The sequence below is a fragment of the Oryctolagus cuniculus genome, chromosome 21 (assembly GCF_964237555.1).
Source record: "Oryctolagus cuniculus chromosome 21, mOryCun1.1, whole genome shotgun sequence".
In the NCBI taxonomy this organism is placed as follows: Eukaryota; Metazoa; Chordata; class Mammalia; order Lagomorpha; family Leporidae; genus Oryctolagus; species Oryctolagus cuniculus.
In genome coordinates this window covers 18723971-18749069 of record NC_091452.1, presented here as the reverse complement: position 1 = coordinate 18749069, position 25099 = coordinate 18723971, and the positions used below count along the sequence as shown (strand labels likewise).

General features: G+C 59.0%; 1 protein-coding gene across 2 annotated transcripts in view; it reads left to right on the top strand.

The window, feature by feature from the left end:
* TRPV4 (transient receptor potential cation channel subfamily V member 4) overlaps window positions 1-25099 on the top strand; it is a 38186-nt gene that overhangs the window by 5433 nt on the left and 7654 nt on the right. For both annotated transcript variants that reach the window (XM_070065748.1, XM_070065747.1), the window contains exons 2-10: window positions 8247-8663; window positions 12662-12834; window positions 18388-18540; window positions 19711-19851; window positions 20804-21102; window positions 22281-22460; window positions 23359-23517; window positions 23787-23879; window positions 24103-24176. In XM_070065748.1, the coding sequence (XP_069921849.1) occupies window positions 8278-8663; window positions 12662-12834; window positions 18388-18540; window positions 19711-19851; window positions 20804-21102; window positions 22281-22460; window positions 23359-23517; window positions 23787-23879; window positions 24103-24176 (1658 nt within the window). In that variant the 5' untranslated portion in view covers window positions 8247-8277. The remainder of the gene's footprint in view (window positions 1-8246; window positions 8664-12661; window positions 12835-18387; window positions 18541-19710; window positions 19852-20803; window positions 21103-22280; window positions 22461-23358; window positions 23518-23786; window positions 23880-24102; window positions 24177-25099) is intronic.

Sequence of the window (25099 nt, the reverse complement as noted above, 5' to 3'; positions counted from 1 at the left end):
TTTCTGGCTCAGATCTTTAGCCTGGCCATGGCAAGCATGCGGGGAGTGAACCAGTGGATGGAAGCTCTGCCTTTCTTCCTGTCTTTCTCTCTGTGTCTCTGCCTTTCAAATAAACACAATCTTAAAGAGAACCCCAGGTTCCTAGCAGGATCCCAGGATAAGGGGAGAGGGATCAGTTTCCTGCTTGTCTTCGCCCCGCGCCCTAGTTCACAGCTGTGGCTTATTGAACGTGGATTTCACGGGCTTGCGGAGTCGCGTCTCCCTGGGCGTACGGGAGGTGCAGAGGAGCTGCACGTGCAGGCGCATCCCTGAGCGTGGTTGTGCAGGGACCCCGCGGGGGTGCTGTGGCAGTGTCACCCTCGCTTGTGACGGCACGGCCAGGAGAGCGGATTGGGGCAGGAGGAAGAAGTGGGAGGTGGCGGGGCAGGCCATCAGTCTTAACGCCTGTGTCCCTCATCAGAGAGCCAGGCTTGGACTCCCAGCTCCAGTTCCTGCCAGTGCAGAGCCTGGGAGGCAGCGGTGAGGCTCGAGTGCTTGGGCCCCTGCACCCATGTGGGAGACTCACATGGAGCGCCCAGCTCCTGGCTTTGGCCTGGCCCAGCCTCAGCTGTTGCACACATCTGGGCGTGAACCAGCAGATGGGAGTCTCTCCCTGTCCCTCTCTGTCTCTGTCTCTCTCTCTCTCTCTGCTTTGCAAACAAGGAGATACCAGGTGGGCATTTAGCACAGCAGTTTGGATGCCACATCCCACACTGGAGTGCCCGGGCTTGGGTTCCTGCTCTGCTTCTGATCCAGTTCCCTACGAATGCACACCTGGTACCTGGATCACAGTTACCTGGATCCCTGCTGGAGCTGCGCCGATCCAAAGCCGGGAGCCAGGAGCTTCTTCCGGGTCTCCCACACAGGTGCAGGGGCCCAAGCGCTTGGGCCATCTTCTGCTGCTTTCTCAGGTGCATTAGCAGGGAGCTGCATCAGAACCGGTACCCATACGGGATGCCGGCTCTGCAAGTGGCGGCTTTACCTGTTACGCCACAGCACCAGCCCCGCCAATGGATTTTAAAGCAGATGTTTGGAATCCTAGCCACATTCTGTTCCCATTGAGCTGTGACCCCAGCTGGGCCTTTTGGTCTTTCGGAGCCTCGGTTTGCTCATCCACGATATGGGAATAACGCTAACGCCTGCCTCTGACAAGACATGGGAGTGAGCATTGCTCAGGTACTGGATAAACCTCAGCCCCTGCCTCCTTTCTCCCGGGACTTGTCTGTCTGGAGACAGTAATTTTTTTTTTTTTTTTTTGACAGGCAGAGTTAGACAGTGAGAGAGAGACAGAGAGAAAGGTCTTCCTTCTATTGGTTCACCCCCCAAATGGCTGCTACGGTTGGAGCTGTGCTGATCCGATGGCAGGAGCCAGGTGCTTCTCCTGGTCTCCCATGGGGTGCAGGGCCCAAGCACTTGGGCCATCCTCCACTACATTCCTGGGCCACAGCAGAGAGCTGGACTGGAAGAGGAGCGACCGGGACAGAATCTGGCGCCCCGACCGGGACTAGAACCCGGGGTGCTGGCACTGCAGGCGGAGGATTAGCCAAGTGAGCCGCAGCGCTGGCCTGGGGACAGTAATTTCTACCTGGGAGAGCCATGGTGTGGTTGAGAACAGACAGAGGTGCCACGTGCTGAGGGCCAACGAGGGTCGGCCCGGGGTGATGGGGGATTTCAGCCGTGAGTCTCGGTGGTCGATTCAGGCCTTGAGCGCCGCATCAGCGGCCAGTGTTGGTATCATTGGCATCAGCGGGAAGGCGAAGCGGGCTGGGGCGGAGAGAAGCTCTCTCGCTGCTTTCTCGCCGCTCCTGCCCCGCCCGCCCCCCTCTCCTCCTGTTGGCCAACCCCAGGGCTTTTGCCCCTGGAGATGGGTGGGAGGGCCGTGTGTGGGGTTGGGTGGGTGCCTCGTCCCGCCGGGGCTCAGTCTCTCTGGTGGAAATGCCCTGCAGAGCCATGAGCCCGCCCTGGGGTGGTCATTGTCACCTCCATTGTACAGATACAGAAACTGAGGCCCGAGGGAGCCAAGGGACTTGCTCAGGCCACCCAGCCAGCGAGGGCAGGCGAGGAGCAGAACACAGTTCGGGCAATGCTTCCAGCCCTCCCTGGGTTTCTCCATGGCTGGGCTGGGGAGGAAGAGGTTCTGGGGGTATGATGAGGGCCCTTTGCTCCCGGCTGGGGCCAGATGGCTTCTCTCTCCTAGCGGGGCTGAGGTGGAGCCGGGGCTGGGTGTGGCCGGGTGGACTGGGGCAGGGGCTTCACGTCCTGGAGCTCCTGCCGTGCCCGCGAGCCTGGGCTAAACCCTGGGTGTGTGTTTAATCCTCCTGTGCCACAGGCAAACTGAGGCCTGGGGAGGGAAGCGGCTTGTCTGGGGTTACGAGCCAGGCAGGGCTGTGCGCGCTGTAATTCACACAGCACCCGACTCAGCCTTTCCAAGTATACGCCCCGGTGGCTCGTTAGTGGATTCCGATTGATACAGACAGACGCCGTCACTGGTTCCAGCATCGTCTCATCACCTCCCAAAAGGAGCCTCATACCTGTGAGCCATCGCCAGCCCTCCCCTCCCCCACCCCGGCCGCAGTGAATCCGCCAGCGTCTATGCCCAGGGAGTCAGTGGACTCCCAGGAGGCGTAGCCTGCCATGTGCGTGGCACAGTGCCCTGAGCTGCAAGGCCACACTGCCTCCCGGTAGCTCCCGCCCCAGGGCAGGGGGCTTGGGAATGAAGGGGTCTCTGTGAAAGCCGGGGCGGGTGTTTGCATGCACCGCCCCGTGCCCCCAGCCCAGGGCTCGCCGCTGACCCTGCCCTCCACAGGGCCTGGTGAGTCACCCCAGACCTGCCCCACCCAGGCCCTGTGAGTGTGGAGGGGGGGCGGCCTCCTGGGTGGGGGGCACCGGGCAGGACACTGGAGCTCTGTGTGCCCGGGACAGGCGGCCAGTGTGCTGAGAGCAGGAAGCGGCTGGGCTGAGACCCGCTAGGTAAACACAGGCGGCTGGGGAGTGTGCCCGGCGTGGCGTGATGCCCCTGTGAGCCGCGGGCAGCCTGGCAGGCGGCAGGTTCCGCCGGGCCAAGGAGCCGAGCTCCCAGCCGGCTGCTCCCAGCGGCGACTGCCAGAGTCCCACACCCAGCCTTGGGTGCAGCAGCCCTGTTCTCTGTAGCGGTCACACCTGCTCCAGCCTGTGCGCCCCCCCCCCCCGCCTCCCCGCTGGCACTAACAAGGCGCCGATGTCTGCCATGCTGGCGGCAGCTGTCCTGTCCCATGCTCTTGCCCCCAGCGTGCGCTCCGTGTGGGGCACGGGGCTCTATGCTTCTCCTCTTATCTCAGTCGACTCTCAGGACAGCCATCCTGGGACAGGGGCTACCATCGTCGCCCCTTGATGGGCAGGGAAACGGAGGCACAGAAAGACCAGGGACTGTGCTGGCTCCCCCTTGTCTCGCCCCTCCCTTCTTCCAGCCCCTCCCTCCTTCCGCCCCGCCCTTTCCAGAGCCCCTTGGTCCTTGGAAAGTGCCTGTCAAGCCGCCAGGTCGTGGGGCCCCAAGAGTGGGACAGCGCCAGGCTCCGTCTCCTCACCTGGGCGGGGAGGGGTTGGACACCTCTGGTGCTGTCTCTCTGGCCCCACCCCCGGCTCCCTCTAAACCTCATCTGGCCTCGCAGGTGCTCCAAGGTGTGCTTATCAGAGGGTATGACAGGAAGTATGGGCACCACGAGGTGGGCGAAAGAGGAAGTGGCACTGCCCTGCCCACCTCGCCACCCCCCACTGCCGCCTCTCTTCCCCCAGGGCCCCCCAGAGGCGCCCGCCCTGCAGCCTCATCTTCAGCGACTGAGACGGGGGCCGTACCTCTGCACCATCTCAGAGGTCCCTGGTCTTACAGTCTCCGAAAGCAAACACGCGCCCGTGCCCCGTCCTGGTGGGGCGCGATGTTAACCCCTGGGGGCACCGCAGACGCGACGTAGCCCCTAGCTCCCGGAGCGGAACCCCGGCAGAATGCTGTGTGAGTCACTGGCCGTGTTCCATCCTGAGAGCAGGGAGGCACAGGTTGTTCTCTGAGCGCGGAGGACCGGTGTGGACTGGGTGGCGGGCGTCGGGTAAACTGGGAGCCGCAGAGCGAGTAGCAGCCGGCCAGTGAAGGACAGCCAGGTGGAGGGAACAGGCCCACAAAGGCATGGAGCGGGGCGAGCCATCTGCCTTCCCTCCCTGGGCTGCGGGTTCTCGGAGGTTCTCCTCTGTGTCTCCCTGATGCCCTGCAAACCTGTGGCGCTCAACAGATGCATGTAGGGCTGAATTGATCCCCAAAGGGAGGGAACGAGAAAAACGGCTCCCTGGAACCCTCGCCCCAGGCCGGGGTGGGGCGGCTCTGCCCGCCCAGACTTGCCTCAGACTTAAGCCGCTTTCCTCAGTCACGGTCACGGAATCAGGAGGATGGGATTTGAGAAATGCGTGTCCCGGTTTCCATGAGCTCAGGCGGAGCGGCGGGTGACGATGACGGTGGCTCTCTCGCTGCCCTCCCCGAGCAGAGCCAGGGTGAGCCAGCGCGAGCCAGCGGGAGACTCCCGGCCTCTGCAGAATCGGAGTGGCCAGGGAGCACAGCTGGCTGTTCAGGGAGCGCTGACGCGGTGCCAGGCGCCTGGACAACGACCCCACGAAGATGCCCCTAGGGTGGGAGGCTCGGAGAGGCGGAGGAACTTGATCGAGCTCACCCTGCTAACGAGCAGTGGCGCCGGGGAGCTGCCCTCCCCCGCTGCACCCCGCTGCAGCCCATGTACAGGAGAAAACGCACACCCTGGCCTCGCCCACTGGTTTTCAGAGCAGAGGTTCGGCCAGGATCCCAGGAAGCCTGGGGCAGACAGCGACCCTTGGGGATCCTGGACCTCATCCCCAGGCTCGGGGACCCCCACGCCCCTTCACTCGGCAACCTGCCCCTGCACTGAGCCCCTCTGGTCTGTGCGGCTCCCACGCCATGGAACACGACTCCGTGTCTCACTTTCTTTGTTCTATTTCCCCTCCACAAGGTCAGCCCCAGGAGGGGTTTTTATCCTCTGCCTCCCACCTGTGTCCCTCATTCCTTGCATGGAGCCTGGCACGCAGTAGATGCTCAATAAACTTTTCCCTGAACGAATGAGGAGGAGGATGGTTTCCTTGGGGCCTGAGCCCATCCTGCTGTCACTTCCACCCCCCCCAGGCCTCCCCTGCTGTGACCTTCCCCTCCCCCAGGCCCCCTTGCTGTGACCTGACCCCCCTCCCCCACTAACCAGGCGCTTGCATCCAAACAAGGAGCTTAGAGGCTTGAAACACAAATGCTCCAAGGCCACCAGGGCCCGGACACACTGCTGTGACACTTGTGTGTGCAAAGCTCACACTCCTGAGCCGTGCCCTAGCTGGGCGCCACAGGCAGCTGGGTGCTGCCGCCTGCCTAGAGTTCTGGAGAGTGGTGCCCAGAGGCCAGCCTGGCACACAAGGCCTCCCCGGGAAGCCGGCTCACCATGGCCCACACGCACACACACACATGTGCACACACACACGGAGAAAGACACGAACACACACACACACAGGAGCCACGCGGAGCCACAGGCAGCCTCAGGCCGGCTCTGCGCCTGCGCCCGCCGCCCTCTCTCCTGAGGCTGGCACGGGTTAGGAATGTGTAATTACAGCCTCCAGGGCAAACGAGAACAGGGACTGAACTCTTCCCCAACCACAGGGAACAGGGCAGTCTTTGGGGAGGGCACTGCCACAGAGCAGCAAGGCCGTGTGTGCGTGCGTGTGTGTCTGCACATGTTAGGGTGTAGTTGTGCTCACACTGGGGTGTGCATGCGCCTGGGTGGTATGGTGGGGAAGGAGCCCATGGCTAGGAGTCCAGGGGTCGCCTTCAAGGCTGTTGGCTCCCCGGAGAGCCACTCAGAGCTCAGTTTACTGGGCTGTACAATGGGAGCAGTCGCCTAGTCTTGCTCACCTGGTTCCTGGGAATTCAGGCACAGGCAGCTGGGAGGGGCTCCGTGGGTGGATTCTAAGGTGGGTTCTGCAGTCCCAGGCTGTGTGGGGGCGGCAGGCAGGGGACAGGCAAGTGGGGGCCGTGTGGCTGAGATGATGATGGTGATGATGAAGAGCAAATACAAGAACCAATGTCCACCACGTGTTTAGTAGGGGCCACAGACCCCTGACCTGCCTGCCTCTCCGAACCCTCCAAGGTAGGAGCCATCATTGCCCCCACTTGGCACCCATGACCCTCCCCTCCCAGGGGGCACTTGTGAAGCTCGGACAAGACCCTGGCAGAGCTCGGGGTGGTACGTGGCTCCCAGGTCATGCCTGGGAACCTGAGGGGTTCTGGCAGCACATACCTGAATCGGAATTCTGCCTCTGTCACTAGCCTGCTGGGAGGCCCTGGGCAAGTCACTTAACCTCGCTGAGCCTCAGTTTCTGCATCTGTAAAATGGGGATTGTAGCAGCTGCTACCTCCAGGCAGGATTTCTCAACCTTTGCACAGCTGATGGTTTGGGCTGGATCATTCTTTGTGGTGCTGGCTGTCCTGTGCTCTGTTTCATGGCATCCTCCTGGTCCTGACCCCCATGCAGCAGTGACAACCGAACATGTCCCTGGACGGTGCCCGGTGCCCCTGGTCTGGAGTCACCGTGAGGACTGGGTGAGCCTGCATGGGTGACACGCCCAGGCCTGAACCTGGCCCAGCCAGAGCTGCGGAATCCCCACAGTGGCGGCTTATTTCCCGACTGCTTTCTTGGGGGAGTGCTTGGTGTTCTCGCCGCGCGATTGCCCACGGCCATGCAGCGCCAGTGAGTGGGGGTGGCTGACCCCCTACTCCTATTTGGGGGCTCCCTAGAAATCTGGGCTGCTGACCAAGCTGGGGTCCCTTGGGGGAGAGGCTGCAGGCGTGGTGCAGGGCCTGGAAGCCAGAGACCTCTTTCCCTACATCTGCATGGCTGCCCCTTTGAAGCCTCAGTTTTCTCATCTTGAAATAGGAACAAATGGCCGGCGCCGCGGCTCACTAGGCTAATCCTCCGCCTGCGGCGCCAGTCCCCCGGGTTCTGGTCCCGATTGGGGTGCCAGATTCTGTCCCGGTTGCTCCTCTTCCAGTCCAGCTCTCTGCTGTGGCCTGGGAAGGCAGTGGAGGATGGCCCAAGTGCTTGGGCCCTGCACCCGCGTGGGAGACCAGGAGGAAGTGCCTGGCTCCTGGCTTCGGGTTGCACAGTGCTGGCTGTAGCAGCCATTTGGGGGGTGAACCAACAGAAGGAAGATCTTTCTTTCTGTCTTTCTCTCACTGTCTAACTCTGCCTGTCAAAAAAAAAAAAGGAACAAATGATACTTGGCTTTAAGGTTGATGTACAAGACAGGTGCATTCTTTGCCTCCTGGTGCTTAACGGCCTAGGATTTCTCTATGCCTTGAATGACTGGAATAAAACCTACAGACATTGGGGGCGTGCAGCCTGAGGGGGAAGGTCGGGGGGTAAGGGGGAGGGCTCCCCAGAGGAGGGTGGGAGTAAGCCAGACAGACGGGGGAGGGGAGGGGGCAGCATGGTGGAATGGATTTTGTGCACTTGGGGTCTCAGTGTCCTGTTCTGTGAGATGGGGGTCAAGGCGCTGGTGCTGGCAGGTCTCACTCGCACGGTCACCTGCCCATGTCTGCTGAGCACCTGCTGTGTCTGTGGGGAGCGGGGGGCTAATGGCTGTGCTGGGCAGGTGCTCACTGTGCCCCAGACGCTGGGGTGCGTGTCCCCTACTGTTTCTTCCTTGAGGCCTGGACGCCCCCATTTTTCAGATGAGAAACCAGGACAGGGAGATGCCGACTCGCGCGCGCTCACAGTGGCTAAGACTGGATGGGGCCTGGATTTGAACCCTGTGCTGTAGGGCTCTGACGCTGGCCTTGAGTGCTCAGTCGCAGGCTCCCAGCTCGAGGTGCAGGGCCCGGTGTGGCCTTGGAGGCTTTCGCTCCTCTGGCGAGTGCAGGGCAGGGCCGGGAGGCGGGTAGCTGGAGCTGCACCCGAGGCAGAGTCGAGTTTCCAGCTCCCTGAATGAGGCTGCTGTGGCGCCTCCCGCCTGGGGCTGGCCGCTGACCACATCTGGGAGCGGCCTCCCCGGGCCCCTGTCATTACAACGGTGGCTTTGAAGCAGCTGGCAGCAGCGCTGTTTTCCCACGTGGGAGGGGGCTTCCTGGAGCCCTCGCCACTGGCCCAGCGCTGCCCGACTCCTCTCTCACTCCCCTGCAGGCTGAAGAGTGCAGACGGCTCTGGGGCTGGCATGGCGGATCCCAGCGACAGCCCCCGTGCAGGGCCTGGGGAGGCAGCTGAGCCCCCCGGGGATGAAAGCGGCACCGCTGGTGGGGAGGCCTTCCCCCTCTCCTCGCTGGCCAACCTGTTCGAGGGGGAGGATGGCTCCCCGGCGCCCTTGCCCGCGGATGCCGGGCGCCCCGCTGGTCCTGGTGACGCACGGCCCAACCTGCGCATGAAGTTCCAGGGCGCCTTCCGCAAGGGGGTGCCCAACCCCATCGACCTGCTGGAGTCCACCCTGTATGAGTCCTCGGTGGCGCCGGCGCCCAAGAAAGCACCCATGGACTCGCTCTTTGACTATGGCACCTATCGTCACCACCCCAGTGACAACAAGCGGTGGAGGAGGAAGGTTGTAGAGTGAGTACTGGGGGCTGCCTGGCTGGTGGGCTCTTCCTCTGTACTGAATCCATCCGTCTACCCACTCACCCATCCATCCATCCTCCTGCCCACCCACCCACCATCCATCCACCTGCCCATCCATCCATCCACCCACCCACAACCATCCACCTCCCTACCCATCCATCCTCCTGCCTGCCCACCTGCCCACCCACCCATCCATCTGTCCATCCACCCAACCATCCATCCATCCACTCAACCATCCACCCCCCATCTACCCTCCCTCTACCCATCCATCCATCCATCCACTCAACCATCCACCCCCCATCTACCCTCCCTCTACCCATCCATCCATCCATCCACTCAACCATCCACCCCCATCTACCCTCCCTCTACCCATCCATCCATCCACCCACCCCAACCATCCACCCCATCTACCCTCCCTCTACCCACCCATCCATCCACCCACCCCAACCATCCACCCCCATCTACCCTCCTTCCACCCATCCATCCATCTACCCCCACCCACCCCTCCATCTTCTCCCCCAACCCCCCATCCATCCTTCTATCCTTCTATCCAACCATCCATGTACCCAACCACCTTCCATCCGCCAGTTCACTCACTCACCCTTCTGTCATACATTCATCTCACTCATTTGTACATCTGCTTACCCATCTGTCTCCTCACTCACTCATTCATGCACTTTTCATCCACCTACCAATTGTCCCCTTACCTGTCACTTGCCCACTCATCCACTCATGTAACCAGTTTTCCATTTGTTAATTATAATGCACTTATTTATACATATGCTTACCCACCCAACACCCACTATTCAAATATCCTAGTTAAATTTTCATCTGTTATATGTCCAGCCATCCCCCCATACAAGTAAATCTACCTACCATTTACTAATCCAAGTACCCATCCATCCTCTAATCTGCCTGCTGTTTATACTCACCTAGTACTCAGCTAACAAACTATTCATAATTCATTCATTTCCAGTGCTTGAGTGGTAGCCTGCCTGCCTTCCTTCCTTCCTCTCATCTAACTACAAGTTTGTCAGCTCCTTGTCCACCTATTTGTCCATTCAGTCATTCATTAGCAGACTCATCTATTCATTCATCCATCTTTTCATTCATTTGCCCACCCATCCGTCCATCCACCCATCCATCCATCCATCCATCCACCCATTCACCCACTCACCCACCCACCCATCCCTCCATCCACCCACCCATCCATCCCTCCATCCACCCATCCGTCCATCCCTCTATCCATCCATCCATACATCTATCCTTTCACCCACCTACTCATCCGCCCACGTACTCATCCATCCATCCATCCATCCATCCATCCATCCATCCATCCGTCCATCCCTCCACCCATCCATCTACCTTCTGCTGGTGGACACTCCAGCTGCCCCACCCGGGTCTTCTCCAAGCATCACCTCCATTCCTGGGCATCCAGTAGCTTTCCTGGGGCTCTGAGAGAGCACTAATCATTTCTCTCCCATGGAGAAGGCATAGCGGTAAGTGAAGACAGAGAATGGGGAGAAGCCGCCCAGGTGGGATCCCAGTGCATGGCCCCCTGTGATGTGTTCTATGCCAGACCTGGGAACTCCCAGATGAACAAAGGGACCTCCTTCCTCTAGCGGGTTCTGCTGAACTGCGTCCTGCGGCCCCGGACTCAGGCGCCAGGGCCTCTGACTGCTGTGGTGCAGGTGGTCTTCGGCACCCACAGGTGTCTGTGCCCTGCCGACCCCGTGCCTTGTGGGGCTGAGCCCTCCTTACTGGTCTTTAAGGGAGTCCAGAAACTTCTCTGGGTCCTTGGCAATTTGGAGGTGGGCGTGGGACTTACAGGCTCCATCACCTTCCGTCTGCTTGGCCGAGCCAATGCGGGGTATGATCCTTTCTAGGTCCCGCCCTGCCTTCCTGGATTGACCCAGACTTGGAAGCTGCCCCATTCCCCAAGTGCGCTTTGAAAACCCCTGCTGGCCCCGCTGTGTGTGTCACGGATGGACCTGCAGCCTGCCTGGCTCTCTTCTGGCCGCCCACTAACCCGGGCTCTGTCTGCTCTTGAATGGCGTCTGTTCACCATCTCACGCCCTGTGTGGCTGGGCGCTGTCCTCTTTATTCCTGGATTTCCTTAAAAGTCCTTTTCTAAACAATATTTATTTTTATTTATTTGAAAGGTCTTCTGTCCACTGCTTCACTCTCCCAAATGCCTACAACAGCCAGGGCTGGGCAAGGCCAGAGTAAGAGCCCAGAACTCCATCCAGGTCTCCCACGTGGATGGCAGGGACCCAGATACCTGCACCATTACCATTACCATTACCTCCCAGGGTGTGCTTTGGCAGGGAGCTGGAGTTGAGAGCAGAGCTGGGACTCAAACCCAGGACCTCCAGGCGGGCTCATTGGGTGCTGGTGGGCGCAGCGTCTTCCTTTGCTGCCCCTCAAGCTGTCCTTCTAGCCCCACCCCCACCCCCATCACAGGCAGTTGGATCTGGAGGCGCTGGAGGATTGGGGCCGGGAGGGCGGGGATGTGGCTGCATATCAGGGGGCTTCAGAGAACCTCCAGGGCTGCTACAGGGAGTCTGGCGGTGGCGGGGGGGGGGGGGGTCTTTTTATTTGTTGGCTCTGAGCTCGAAGTTCAAGAGCAGGTCAAGTGGGGGCTGCCCAGGTGCCCTCGTTAGAGACCACCGCAGTCTCTGTGCCCCTGGTGAGCAGGAAGCACCTGTTAGTCACCCATTGGTGCCCAATGCCCGTGTCCCAGTGCCCCCTTGGGTGCCCACTCTGAGGTGGGAAGCTTGGGCCCTGGCAGGGGAAGGAGGGGGCGTGGCTGTCCCTTCTCACAGGGACAAGAGCTGGGAGCAGCCAGACACAGGCCTGGCACCCCTTGTGGCCCCATGCCCCCACCCCCACAGCCTGCCCTGGCCCACTCTCCCTGTCTGCCTTCTCCCCGCTCTCTCAGGCTTCAGTTTAGGTCGTTCCCTCTCTCCTTCCTCCCAGACTCTCGACCTCCATCTTTTCCTTTCCCAATCCTCTTATTCATGGAATGGATCTTTCCTGTGGCCCCATGTGCTGGGCACTTGGTCCAGGGGAGGATGGGACAGAAAGAGGATTCCTTCCCATACGACACCTTGGCTAGTGCCTTCTCTCCTAGAACCCAGCACACAACAGGTGCCCAATTCATGTTTGTTGAATGACTGATTGAGTGTCTTGAAGCCCTCCTCCTCTCGATGTCTCTTCTTTCTGTCTGATCCCCTCCTCCAGCCCTCTCTTCCACCTGCTTCTGTCGTTAGTGTCCTTTCAGGCACATACAAGGGCAGGACACACAGTAGGTGCTTATTAATCATAGCCACATTCTTTCTTTCTAACATTCATTGAGTGTTTACTGTATGGCGGGCACTGGGCTAAGTATCTGTGTCTCAAATGTTTGTTGAGTGAATACATTGAGTGGGTTATGAAATGAATGAATGAGATGCTTTATCTTTCAGTCTACTGTTCCTTTTTTTTTCTCATGGCTTTTGTCTCTTTGCATCTCTCTCTGCCTTAGTGCTCAGTAGATGACCAATAGATGAGTGGGTGGATGGATGATGTAAGGGTGAATGGATGGATGGGTGGACAAATGGATGGATGGATGGATGAATGGATAGATGGATGTGTGGAGGGGTGGATGGTGGGTGGATGGATGGGTGGCTGGGTGGATGGATGGGTGGATGGGTGGGTGAATGGGTGGGTGAATGGATGGGTGGATGGATGGGTGGATGGTGGGTGGATGGACAGTGGATGGGTGAGCAGGCTGTTTCTTGCTGATCACCTCCACCTATCATGCATGAGTCCTGCCTATAGTTTGTTGGATAAAGCATCCCTTGGTATTCACAGCTGTGCCTTGCCTTTCAGTCTGGTCCCTCTCCAGGGCTTCAGCTGTTTCCCACCTCTAACCCCTGGGTCCCCAAGGCCAGGGACTGCTGGGCAGCGGGGGACGTGCCCTGCATCTTCCCGCTTTCCCACCCCTCCAGGAAGCAGCCACAGAGCCCCAAGGCTCCCGCACCCCAGCCGCCCCCTGTCCTCAAAGTCTTCAACCGGCCCATCCTCTTCGACATCGTGTCCCGGGGCTCCACTGCCGACCTGGATGGGCTGCTCCCCTTCCTGCTGACTCACAAGAAGCGCCTCACGGACGAGGAGTTCCGGGGTGAGCTGCCCAGGGGGCGTAGTGGCGAGGGGGGAGCCAGGGGTTGGAGAGAGGCCTGGCTTTCGGGCTCCCTTCCCCCTCGGCGTGTCCCTTCGGGTTGGCAGGAGTGCATTGGTCCAGAAGAGCACTGGACAGGGAGTCCTGTCCTGCACGTCCTTCTCCACGTTGCTCAGCCTCTCTGGGCCTCCACTGGTTCACACATGCGGTGAGTGTGGCAGGTGGCAGAGTCGCCTGGGTTCAAGTCCTGCCTGTACCGCTTGACGGCTGGGTGTCTTTTCCGAGTCCTGGTTTCCTTGTCTACACTGGGTGATGACAGCAGAGTCGTGGCCCCTAAGGATAGATCATTCCATACTGTGCCTGGGGGCCTGGGAGGGGAGCCCCGGAAGGGTAGGCGGGGCCTGGGACCTGGGCTTCCAGCTTCAGCTTTTGAGGGCTCTGCTCCACCTGCACCCCTTACCCTAGGCTCGAGCCCCGCTCACCCTGCAGCCCTGTCCAGCTCCCGCGGCTGCTCTAGGCGAGGGAGCCTCTGAGCCCCTTGACCCACTGCGGCCTGTGCCGTTTGAGCCCTGGGGAACTGAGTTGCCCAGGATTGCATGGATCAATAGAAAATGGTAAGAATCCTGACGCCCGCTGCCCGCGAGCGCCTGTCTCAGGCCGGCCGGCTGGGGTCCATCCATGCTTGGGTCTGAGAAAACTGCCGGGAGCTCCGGAGAGGCCATGGTTGGGACTTCAGCGCCTGTGAGTCAGTTATGACCCAAAGCAGGGCGCCGGGTCTGTGCCTCGCGTGGACCGTTGTCCACTGCGGTAGGGGTTTTCCTCATTTGTTATTGTTTTTAAAAAAGATTGATTGATTTGAAAAGCAGAGTCACAGAAGGAGGGAGAGACAGAGAGAGGTCTTCCATCCGCTTGTTTACCCCCTAAAAGACCACAATGGCAGGAGCTGGGCCAGGCCAAAGCCAAGAGCCAGGAGCTTCTCCCACGTGAATGCAGGGGCCCAAGCACTTGGGCCATCTTCCACTGTTCTCCCAACCACATCAGCAGGGAGCTGGATTGGAAGAGGAGCAGCTGGGACTCGAACCAGTACCCATAAGGGATGATGGCACCACAGGAGGCAGCTTAACTTGCCACGCCATAGCACTGGCCACGATTATTTGTTTTTTAAAAAAGTGTATTGGGCCGGCGCCGCGGCTCACTAGGCTAATCCTCCGCCTAGCGGCGCCGGCACACCGGGTTCTAGTCCCGGTCGGGGCGCCGGATTCTGTCCCGGTTGCCCCTCTTCCAGGCCAGCCCTCTGCTGTGGCCAGGGAGTGCAGTGGAGGATGGCCCAGGTGCTTGGGCCCTGCATCCCATGGGAGACCAGGAAAAGCACCTGGCTCCTGGCTCCTGCCATCGGATCAGCGCGGTGCGCCGGCCGCAGCGCGCTGGCCGCGGCGGCCATTGGAGGGTGAACCAACGGCAAAGGAAGACCTTTCTCTCTGTCTCTCTCTCTCACTGTCCACTCTGCCTGTCAAAAAATAAAAAAAATTTTAAAAAAAAGTGTATTGATTTGTTTGAGAGGCAGAGATACAGAGATGGACACACAGAGACTGAGATAGATAGAGGGAGCTTGCACTCACTGGTTCACCCCTCAAATGGCCACAGCAGCAGGGGCAGGGCCAGTCTGTAGCCAGAAGCCAAGAACACCACCCAGGCCTCCCACGTGGGTGTCAGGAGCCCATCACTTGAGCCGTCACCCCTGCCTCCCAGGACGCACGTTCACAGGAAGCTGGAGTTGGGGGCCAGAGCTGGAATTCGAGCCCGGTACTCTGATGCGAGATGTAGACGTGTGCATCGGCACCTGAACTGCTAGCCAGACACCTGCCGCTCAGCACCCTAGTGATACAGTACAGAGTCCTTGTGTCCATCAGAAGGGACTGCCAGGGGGCGGGGATAGGGACAATGCTGTGGTGCTCAGAATCCCGTATGGGCACCAGTTCGAGTCCCAGCTGCTCCGTTTTTTTGTTTTTTTGTTTTTTTGTTTTTTTTTTTTCCGACAGGTAGAGTTAGACAGTGAGAGAGAGAGAGAGAGACAGAGAGAAAGGTCTTCTTTCCATTGGTTCACCCCCCTAAATGGCCATCACGGCTGGTGTGCTGTGTCGATCCGAAGCCAGGAGCCAGTGCTTCCTCCTGGTCTCCCATGCAGGTGCAGGGCCCAAGCACTTGGGCCATCCTCCACTGCCTTCCCAGGCCACAGCAGAGAGCTGGACTGGAAGAGGAGCAACCAGGACAGAATCCGGCGCCCCAACTGGGACTAGAACCTGGAGTGCTGGCGCCACAGGCAGAGGATTAGCCTAGTGAGCCGCAGCGCCAGCCCTCGGCTGCTCCACTTCTGATCCAGCTCCCTGCTGATGGCCTGGAAAAGCAGTAGAAGATGGCCCAAGTGCTTGGGACCCTGCACCTGCATGGGAGACCTGGAAGAAGCTCCTGGCTCCTGGCCTTGGGTTGGCCCAGCTCTGGCCATTACAGCCATTTAGGGAGTGGACCAGCGGATGGAGGACCTTTCTCTCTGCCTCTCCTTCTCTCTCTCTCTGTAACTCTGCCTCTCAAATAAATAAATGAGTATTAAGAGAGAGAGAGAGCTGCTAGAATCATCTAAAAATACTCATTTGTGGTCCCCAGCCCGGCAGTGTGGCTTCCCTGGGGGGCAGAGTCTAGGACTGGGCCGGGGGGGGTCCGTTGCCCCTTTCTGCCCTCGGCATGTCTCGGCGGCAGGGCACTTGCTGTCACTTAGAGCGCTCCTGCACCTCCAGCTTGGCCAGGTGGCCCCTCGTGGCCCGCCAGGTCTGTTAGCCGAGGGAGGGCAGCTCCGCGCAGAGCGGATCCCGTGGGATGGACGATGGCACCCCGGCCTGCAGCAGGGCAGAGCAGTGCCCTCGGGGCCACCCACACCCCCGGCGACTCCTGAGCTTCAGATCGAGTCCGGGGCTCTTGGCCTGGGGGCTCTGGTAGGGGCTTGTGAGGTGGGGGTCTCTGAGTTGCAGATGAGCGTGGAATTTCCACCATCCAGGGCCCCGCACTTGCTAAAATTCCTTCTACAGCTCTGGACCTCCTTGTATGTTCATTTTCCTGAACGGGGTCCCCCCAATTCTATAAGCATCAGGCCCCACAAAACCTGGATCCGCCCCTACATGTGTTTCTGGCTACAGGGTGATGAGTTCATCTGATTCCCAGGGGAGTCTGGGGACGCCCCCCCACCTTCCCTTTGGTGCACAACCGCCAATTTAACAATTGTCAACTTAGGGCCCTGGGGTTCAGCTGCCCCTGTGGCCTGGGCCGCTGCGCCCCCTGGTGGCCAGGCCCTGGTATGCCATGTCTTGCCCCATTTCTTGGAAGATGCCCCCTCTGACAGCACATCCTGGGGCCCAGGCCCAAAGGGCATGGCCAGGGTGATGCCAGGTTGTGGCCAGCAGGGGGCGTCATCCTCCAAGGTGGGGATGCGTGCAGACTGGGGTTGGGGTGCGGAAGGGGATGCTGAGGCCAGCGCAGGGAGCTCCAGTGGCCCTGACAGTGGCAGTGAGAGCATGGTCTGATGCCGCCTGGAAGCTAGGGCCCAAGGCAGGTGCGTGTGTGAGTGTGTGTTTGTGTACATGTTAGTGTGTGTATAAGTGCATGTGTGTGAGTGTGTGTGTATGTGTGTGAGTGTGAATGTGTGTAAAGGTGTGTGGGTGTGTGAGTGTGTATGTGTGTGTGTGTTAGTGTGTGAGTATAAATGTGTGAGTATGTGTGTTTATGTACATGTTAGTGTGTGTATAAGTGCATGTGTGTGAGTGTGTGTGTATGTGTGAGTGTGAATGTGTGTAAAGGTGTGTTGGTGTGTGTATGTGAGTATGTGTGTGGGTGTGTGTGTTAGTGTGTGAATGTGTGTGTTAGTATGTGAGTATATATGTGTGAGTATGTGTGTTTATGTACATGTTAATGTGTGTATAAGTGCATGCATGTGTGAGTGTGTGTATTGTATGTTAGCATGACTGTGTGTAAATGCATGTTGGTGTGTGTATGTGAGCATGTGTGTGGGGTGTGCATGTGTGTACATTTGTACATATGTTGTATGTGTTAGTATGTGAGTATATATGTATAAGTGTGTGTTTATGTACATGTTAGCGTGTGTATAAGTGCATGTGTGTGTGAGTGTATGTATTGTATGTGAGTGTGAATGTGTGTAAATGCATGTTGGTGTGTGTGAGTGTGTATGTGAGTGTGTGTGGGGTGTGTATGTGTGTACATTTGTACATATGTTGTATGTGTTAGTAGTGAGTATATATGTGTGAGTGTGTTTATGTACATGTTAGTGTGTGTAAGTGCATGTGTGTGCGAGTGTGTGTATTGTATGTGAGTGTGAATGTGTGTAAATGCATGTTGGTGTGTGTGAGTGTGTATGTGAGTGTGTGTGGGGTGTGTATGTGTGTACATTTGTACATATGTTGTATGTGTTAGTAGTGAGTATATATGTGTGAGTGTGTTTATGTACATGTTAGTGTGTGTAAGTGCATGTGTGTGCGAGTGTGTGTATTGTATGTGAGTGTGAATGTGTGTAAATGCATGTTGGTGTATGTGTATGTGAGTATGTGTGTGGGTGTGTATGTGTGTACATTTGTACATGTGTGTGTTAATAGGTGAGTATATATGTGTGACTGTGTGTTTATGAACATGTTAGTGTGTCTAAGTGTGCATGTGTGTGTATGAGTGTATGTGTGAGTGTGTATGTGAGTGTGTGAGTGTGTCTGAGTGTGTGTGTGTGCCGCACACACACAGGGGCCCTGGCAGCATTCGGGGCGGGCCCTCCACCTTAGGCAGAAGGGGAGGCAGACTCGGTTCTCCTGGGCTGGGTGCTGGGCGGGTGTGGGGAGGAACGCAGTGGGGACAGGGCTCCCCTGGAAGACCCGTGTCAGCGCTGCCTGAGAAGCGGGCTCTAACTCCCAGGAGGCCGGCAGCTGCTTCCCTGGGTCCTCATCAGCGTGCTGCCTTTTTTTTTTTTTTTTTTTTTAAGATTTATTTTCTTTATTTGAAAGAGTTAGAGAGGTGGAGCCAGGAAGAGAGATATTCCATCCGCTGGTTCACTCCCCAAATGACCGCAACGGCCAGAGCTGAGCTGATCCGAAGCCAGGAGCCAGGAGCTTCTTCTGGGTCTCCCACGCAGGTGCAGGGGCCCAAGCACTTGGGCCATCTTCTACTGCTTTCCCAGGCCACAGCAGAGAGCTGGATTGGAAGAGGAGCAGCCGGGACAAGAACCAGCACCCATATGGGATGCCGGCACTGCAGGCCGGGGCTTTACCCCGCTGAGCCACAGCACCGGCCCGGCCTGCTGCTCTTCAAAGCACCCGCGCCCCCGTGACTTTATTTGAGCCTCTCAGACCCACGGGAAGCAGGTGCAGGGGCCCACACCCCCACTGGACAGAACGGGGCACAGAGAGGAGGCCTGCAGCCCGGCTGGGGTCCGGGACCTCTGACTCTCTGCCCAGCAGCTCAGGGCCATGGGCTGGGGCCCAGCTTCATGCCGTATCCCCGTCCCCCCAGAGCCGTCCACGGGGAAGACCTGCCTGCCCAAGGCCCTGCTGAACCTGAGCAACGGCCGCAACGACACCATCCCCGCGCTGCTGGACATCGCCGAGCGGACCGGCAACATGCGCGAGTTCATCAACGCGCCCTTTCGCGACATCTACTACCGAGGTGCGGCCCTGGGCGGGCAGGGGGCCGCGGGGTCGGGGAGGGGCCGCTCATGCTCATCGGACTGCACAGCTTCCATCTGGCCTGCAAGCACCGGCACGGATGGATGATATAGGAATGGGAGGGTGGGTGGTTGGAATAGTGGACGGGTGGACAGATGCATGGATGGACGGATGGGTAAATGGTGGACAAATGGATGAGAGAACAGTAACCATGCCTCTCAGCTTTGATCTTCGGAGTCTCACAAGGATTCCAAGATTCTTTTTTTTTTTTTTTTTTTTTTTTGACAGGCAGAGTGGACAGTGAGAGAGAGAGACAGAGAGAGAGAGAAAGGTCTTCCTTTTGCCGTTGGTTCACTCTCCAATGGCTGCCATGGCTGGCGCACTGCGGCCGGCGCACTGCGCTGATCCGAAGCCAGGAGCCAGGTGCTTCTCCTGGTCTCCCATGGGGTGCAGGGCCCAAGCCCTTGGGCCATCCTCCACTACACTCCCAGACTCCCAGGCCACAGCAGAGAGCTGGCCTGGAAGAGGGGGCAACCGGGACAGAATCCGGCGCCCCAACCGGAACTAGAACCCGGTGTGCCGGCGCTGCAAGGTGGAGGATTAGCCTGTTGAGCCGCGGCACCGGCCCCAAGATTCTGAGATGCGTGGAGCTCAGTGGTCCATGAACTTGGACTTCTGGGCCTAAGATGGGACGGTTCTGGGTCCTCTGAGGCTCTGTGGTACTGAGCCAGCAGCTCGGAGAGGCAAAGGCGGCCCTGGTCCAAGCTCCCGGTTCTACGTTCTATGATTATAGGAAGTAGAATTCACCCCGCAGAACCCTGGATGTCAGCATTCGAAGCCAACAACTTTTCTATCTAGAATCCCAAATTCTGCGAGACCAAAATGCCATTGCTTCCTCTAGAATTGAAGCATCCATCGAGTCTGAGAAACTCCCCTCTGGGAGCCCCTGAGCCGGGCGACCTTTGAACTTGGAATTCAGATTCCTAATGTGGCCGATCCAAGACTCCGGGCTCCCAAACCCCATGTCCCAGGGAAGGTCTGCCGGCCTGCTGGCCGCCCACAGGTGCTGCTGGCCGAGGCTCGGGCCTGCAGTGCCACAGCCTGGGTCTCAGCCCAGCCCCCCCAGCTGCCCTGCCAGCATCCAGCTGACCGCCCCTCCCCCACGCCGCAGGTCAGACCGCCCTGCACATCGCCATCGAGCGCCGCTGCAAACACTACGTGGAGCTGCTGGTGGCCCAGGGAGCCGACGTGCACGCCCAGGCCCGCGGCCGCTTCTTCCAGCCCAAGGACGAGGGGGGCTACTTCTACTTTGGTGAGCAGGGTCCTGGTGGGGCTTGGGGGCGCACGAGAGAAGCCTGGGGGTGCACATACGGGTCCAGGTTGGCGTCTTCATCCCGGACAACTCTGCAACACCTGGAGCCTGGCTGGCCGGGGGCCCGTCAGTGGCACACAGCCTAGGCTGCACGCCAGTCCTGCTTCCTGTGCCTGAGTGCCCCGGGAGAGCTTGGAATGAGGGATCTGAGTTCGAATCCTCACTCTGCTGCTTCTCAACCAGGCGCCCTTGCTTTCCGGAGCCTCTGCCTCCCATCTGGGCAATGGGGTCACGGGAACCCTGAGCTGCCATGGGTTCTTGGTGCCTGGCACCTTATTGTTTAAAAAAGTTTATTCATTTATTTGAAAGGCAGAGAGAGAGAGAGAGAGAGAGAGAGAGAGAGAGAGAATATCTTCGTCTGCTGGTTCACCTTTCAAAGGTCTGCAACAGCCAGGGTTGGGCCAGGCTGAAGCCAGGAGCCAGGAGCTTCTTCCAGGTCTCCCACGTGGGTGCAGGGGCCAAAGCATGTGGGCCGTCTTCTGCAGCTTTCCCAGGCCACAGCAGGGAGCTGGATAGGAGGTGTGGAGTGGCTGAGACGAGCACCAAGTCACAGCAGCACTGGAGAACTGGTCTTCCTTCCACCCCTGTTCCCGGGCACACCTCAGGTGTGTCCCAAGGACAGCGCCCGGGGAAGAGCTGGCCTGTCACATGTCCCCCGGAACTCACAGCCTCCAAGCCGCAAGGCCACACCCCCATCGCCACACCCCGCGGCCCCAGCAGCTGTGCCAGTGTGCAGTCGTCATGTGATGCCTCCGCCTGCACTCTGGATGTCACGTGCCTGTCACGCTTGGGTGGTGTGTCGGTCCCCAAGTGTCCCCAGCTGTAGCCCCGCCCGGGCCTCCTTCACTGACCTCCCATCCCCCACCCCCGCCCCACCCCACCCCGCCCGCAGGGGAGCTGCCCCTGTCGCTGGCCGCCTGCACCAACCAGCCGCACATCGTCAACTACCTGACGGAGAACCCGCACAAGAAGGCGGACATGCGGCGCCAGGACTCGCGCGGCAACACCGTGCTGCACGCGCTCGTGGCCATCGCCGACAACACCCGCGAGAACACCAAGTTCGTCACCAAGATGTACGACCTGCTGCTGCTCAAGTGTGCCCGCCTCTTCCCCGACAGCAACCTGGAGGCCGTGCTCAACAACGACGGGCTCTCGCCCCTCATGATGGCCGCCAAGACGGGCAAGATTGGGGTGAGTGGGGGGCTGGGCCCGGCTGACACCTCTCCCTCCCCAGCTCACACGCAGGGCATTCGTTATACCTATGTGCACCCTCCTCCTGTCCTGCTGACCCCCAGTGTGCAGATGTCCCAGCTCAAGAACCTGCTACGGCTCCCTAGTGTCCAGCCAAGCTGCTCCACTTCATCCTAGAGCCTCTCACCTCGTCTCACCCCCGTGGCCCCACGGCTCCGCCCACTGAGTCTCAGGGCTCCAGCCTTGCTCTGCTCCCAGCCCTGACCTGCCGAGTGGCCCCACATCCATGGCTTCACCTCTTTCGGCCTCACAGCTTTTCAACCCCTGACGTTTTGGGCATTCCTGTGCATTCCTGGCCTGGACCAACTAAGTCCCCCGGCCCCAACACACACACTGTGACCACTAGAAATGTCTGCAGACATTGCCGAATTGTCCCCCAGGGGGCAGCATCGCGCTGCCTGAGAACCAAGCCCGGAGCCGCAGGGAGTCAGGTGCACCTGGTCTAAGCTCCGTCCCTGCCACTTCCCGCCATGGGACCCCGGATATCTTCCGCCCCTTTCTCGGCCTCAGTTTCCTTGTCTGTAAAGCGGGGGTAGTGATAGTACCCTCTGCTACAGCATTGCTGGGACCGGGAAGGGAGGTATGTGTTCTGCAAAGGGGTAGGAATCACGAGTCTATTTTTAAAAAAGCAAAAATGGTGGCATTCCTGAACACTCCTGAATCCCAGCATCCGAAGCAGTCAAGAAGACTTGGCCTTCCTGGGCTGTGTGGCCTGGGGTGACTCCTACCTCTGTCTCCGTGCCTCGGTTTCCCCGGGTGTAAGCCACAAATCGCGGGATGAATGCGATCATCGTGAGTACGGCTCCTGCCTGGACCTGTCCAGGTCGTGGCTGCCGTAACACCATGAGAGGAGACACAGACACGCATGGTGCTCAAGGCTGGCCCGGGTTCGGCTCCTGCTGACGGGCTGTGTGGCATCAGGGAACGCCCTTCCCAGACGCCCTGTTAGCTCACCTGTGAAACACCTTGGTTAGAATTAGGCAAGATGGGACCCAGCAAACAGTAGGCACTCAGTGTTCTCCATCCCCTCCTTCCTGTTCCCTGGGGAGGCACTGTTGGATGGGCTGAGCCCCGCCCCTTGTCCCTGACCCGCCCTGCTGCTCCCCCCACCTCCACAGATCTTTCAGCACATCATTCGGCGGGAGGTGACGGACGAGGACACGCGGCACCTGTCGCGCAAGTTCAAGGACTGGGCCTATGGCCCCGTCTACTCTTCGCTGTATGATCTCTCGTCCCTGGACACATGTGGGGAAGAGGCCTCCGTGCTGGAAATCCTGGTGTATAACAGCAAGATCGAGGTGGGCATGGGGTGGGGAGGAGCTACGGCGGGGCAGGGCCCAGGGTGGTGGGCCCCTGGGCCAAGCGCAACACAAGGTGCCAATTCAGTGCCCAGAGCAGCATCTGGCACCTGGGAGACACGGGAAAGGCTTGTGGGAGGCTGAGTCTTGGGGCAGGTGGGATCCTGGCTCTGTAACACACACATGCTGGCTGATTCGGGATGAGTGAGTCACCCTCTCCCTGCCTCGGCTTCCGTGTGTGTAACCAGAGGTTAAGGAGGGCGCATGTCCTTGGCATTGCTGGGAGAACCAAGTGAGTTAATTTTAGAACAGCCTGGCCCAGGGTCATCAACGGATGATGTCATCTGTCACATGTTATTGTTACGGTTGTGAACACATGCCTCAAATGTCCACGACAGCCAGGGCTGGGCCAGGCCGAAGCCAGGACCAGGGAACTCCATCCAGGTGTCCCCCATGGGCAACACGTGAGCCCTGGTCTGTGGCTTCCAGGCACGTTAGCAGGGAGCTGGGTCAGAAGCATGCAGTAGCCGGGACTTGGGCTGCTGAATGAGAATTTCTGAGGATGGAGCGTGGACCTTTTTAGCAAGCTGCACGGGCCATTGCTGCCAGGAGCTCGGAACCACTCAGAGTGTAGAGTCTGGGGGGCATGAGAATGGATGCCCTTTAAGGAACTTCCTGGCTGTGGTCCCCAGATGCTAGAACAGAGCCCTTTGGGTAAGTTGAGGCAGCCTCCATCGCTGGGCTGATTCTGAGTGTCCCTCCTGTTCCCTGTGAATCCCTGCTGTGTTAGGAGAGAGAGAGCTCTCGGGCAGGGGGAGGGGGCTGGAGTGGCCTGTGGGCATCTTCCCCCAGATGGGGAAGGCGACCCCCAACCCCCCACCCCGCCTGCCTATCGCAGAACCGCCACGAGATGCTGGCCGTGGAGCCCATCAATGAACTCCTGTGGGACAAGTGGCGCAAGTTTGGAGCGGTCTCGTTCTACATCAACGTGGTCTCCTACCTGTGCGCCATGGTCATCTTCACCCTCACCGCCTACTACCAGCCGCTGGAGGGCACTGTGAGTGCCCAGAGCAGGGCGGGAGCCGGGGCGGGCACCGGGCCTGGCCACCGGGGACTGGGGCGCTGGAGGAGGCTTTGAGACAGGTTGGGACGTGCCCCCAACTTGGGTATCTGTGGATGGCTCTGAGCTGGGACGGGACCCAAGGGGCAAGGAGGGAAGGAGGAGGCTCTGTGTGGGCCAGATGTGGAGGGCACTAGGGAGCGTCTGGATCGGGGTACAGGGGTTGGAAGCGCAGGCTGAGGACCAAGTATGTTCCCCCACCGCAGCCGCCATACCCTTACCGCACCACGGTGGACTTCCTGCGTCTGGCCGGCGAGATCATCACTCTGCTCACCGGGGTCCTGTTCTTTCTCACCAGCGTGAGTGCCCAGCCCCCCACCCCCTCCCCCCTGCGTGTCCCGTGCCTCCCCACCCCCCACCCCACCCCGCCTGGCTGCTGCTGCTTCTTCCTTTGCACCTGTTCCTCCCAGGACGGGAGTCCATCCTTCCCTGGGCCCTGCCTCCGCCTCGCCCTTCCCATCCCCTCCCCACCCCTCCTGACTGCGCCCCTTTCCCCTGCCTCCCCCCCACCCCCTGCAACAGATCAAAGACTTGTTCATGAAGAAGTGCCCTGGAGTGAACTCCCTCTTCGTGGATGGCTCCTTCCAGCTGCTCTAGTACGCAGAGGCTCCTGGGGCGGGAGGCGGGGTTGGGCTGGCTGCGCAGCCAGATGTGGCAGAGGCGGCCCTACAGCCCTGGCAGCTCTAACCCACAGTCAGGACAAGGCTGGGTCAAGCAGCAGGGTGTTCTGGGTAAAGAGATACTGGGGTGGGGGGCAGCGTTGTGACAGCAGCTTCAGCCTCTGCCTGGGTCACTGGCACCCATGTGCCGCTCCACTTCCCATCCAGCTCCCTGCTCTGCGCCCGGGAAGGCAGTGGAGCACGGCCCCGTGCCTGGGCCCTGGCACCCATGTGGGAGACTGGGATGGAGTTCTGGGCTCCTTCAGCCTGGCACAGCCATGGCTATGGCAGCTGTTTGGGCAATGAACCAGTGGATGAAGATCCTCTCTCTCTCTCTCTCTCTCTCCTTCTCTCTCTGTAACTCTGCCTTTCAAAGTAAATATAAATACATCTTTAAAAAACAGAAGAGATGAAGTTGGAGTAAAAGTGTACCTGTATAATTCTTTAAAAAAAATACAAGGTTACTTCAAAACATTTTTGAAAAAACAATTAAAGGGGAAATTTATTTGGGTGCAAAAATTTTTTTGAAACTCCTGCTTTTTTCACAAGACATATTTTTGATGATTTTTTGAAACCCTTTTGAATGCATGGATTTCAGAATTTTCTACACAAAAATAAACTTATAATTCCATTTTTCTACAAATTTTTTGAAGTCCCCATGTATTCTGGTTCCCGGGGAGTCACTGTATACACCACGGATAGAAATCATTTCAACTTCTTTCACAGGTGATTGATTGCTAATGCCTGCCTGGAGTGCCATGTTGATGGGGGGTGATGGTGGCTGCCACTGTGTTTAGTGGGAAAAAGTGCAGTGCTTGATTAATGATGTCTGCCAAGGGCACAGGATCAGGGAGTTAATG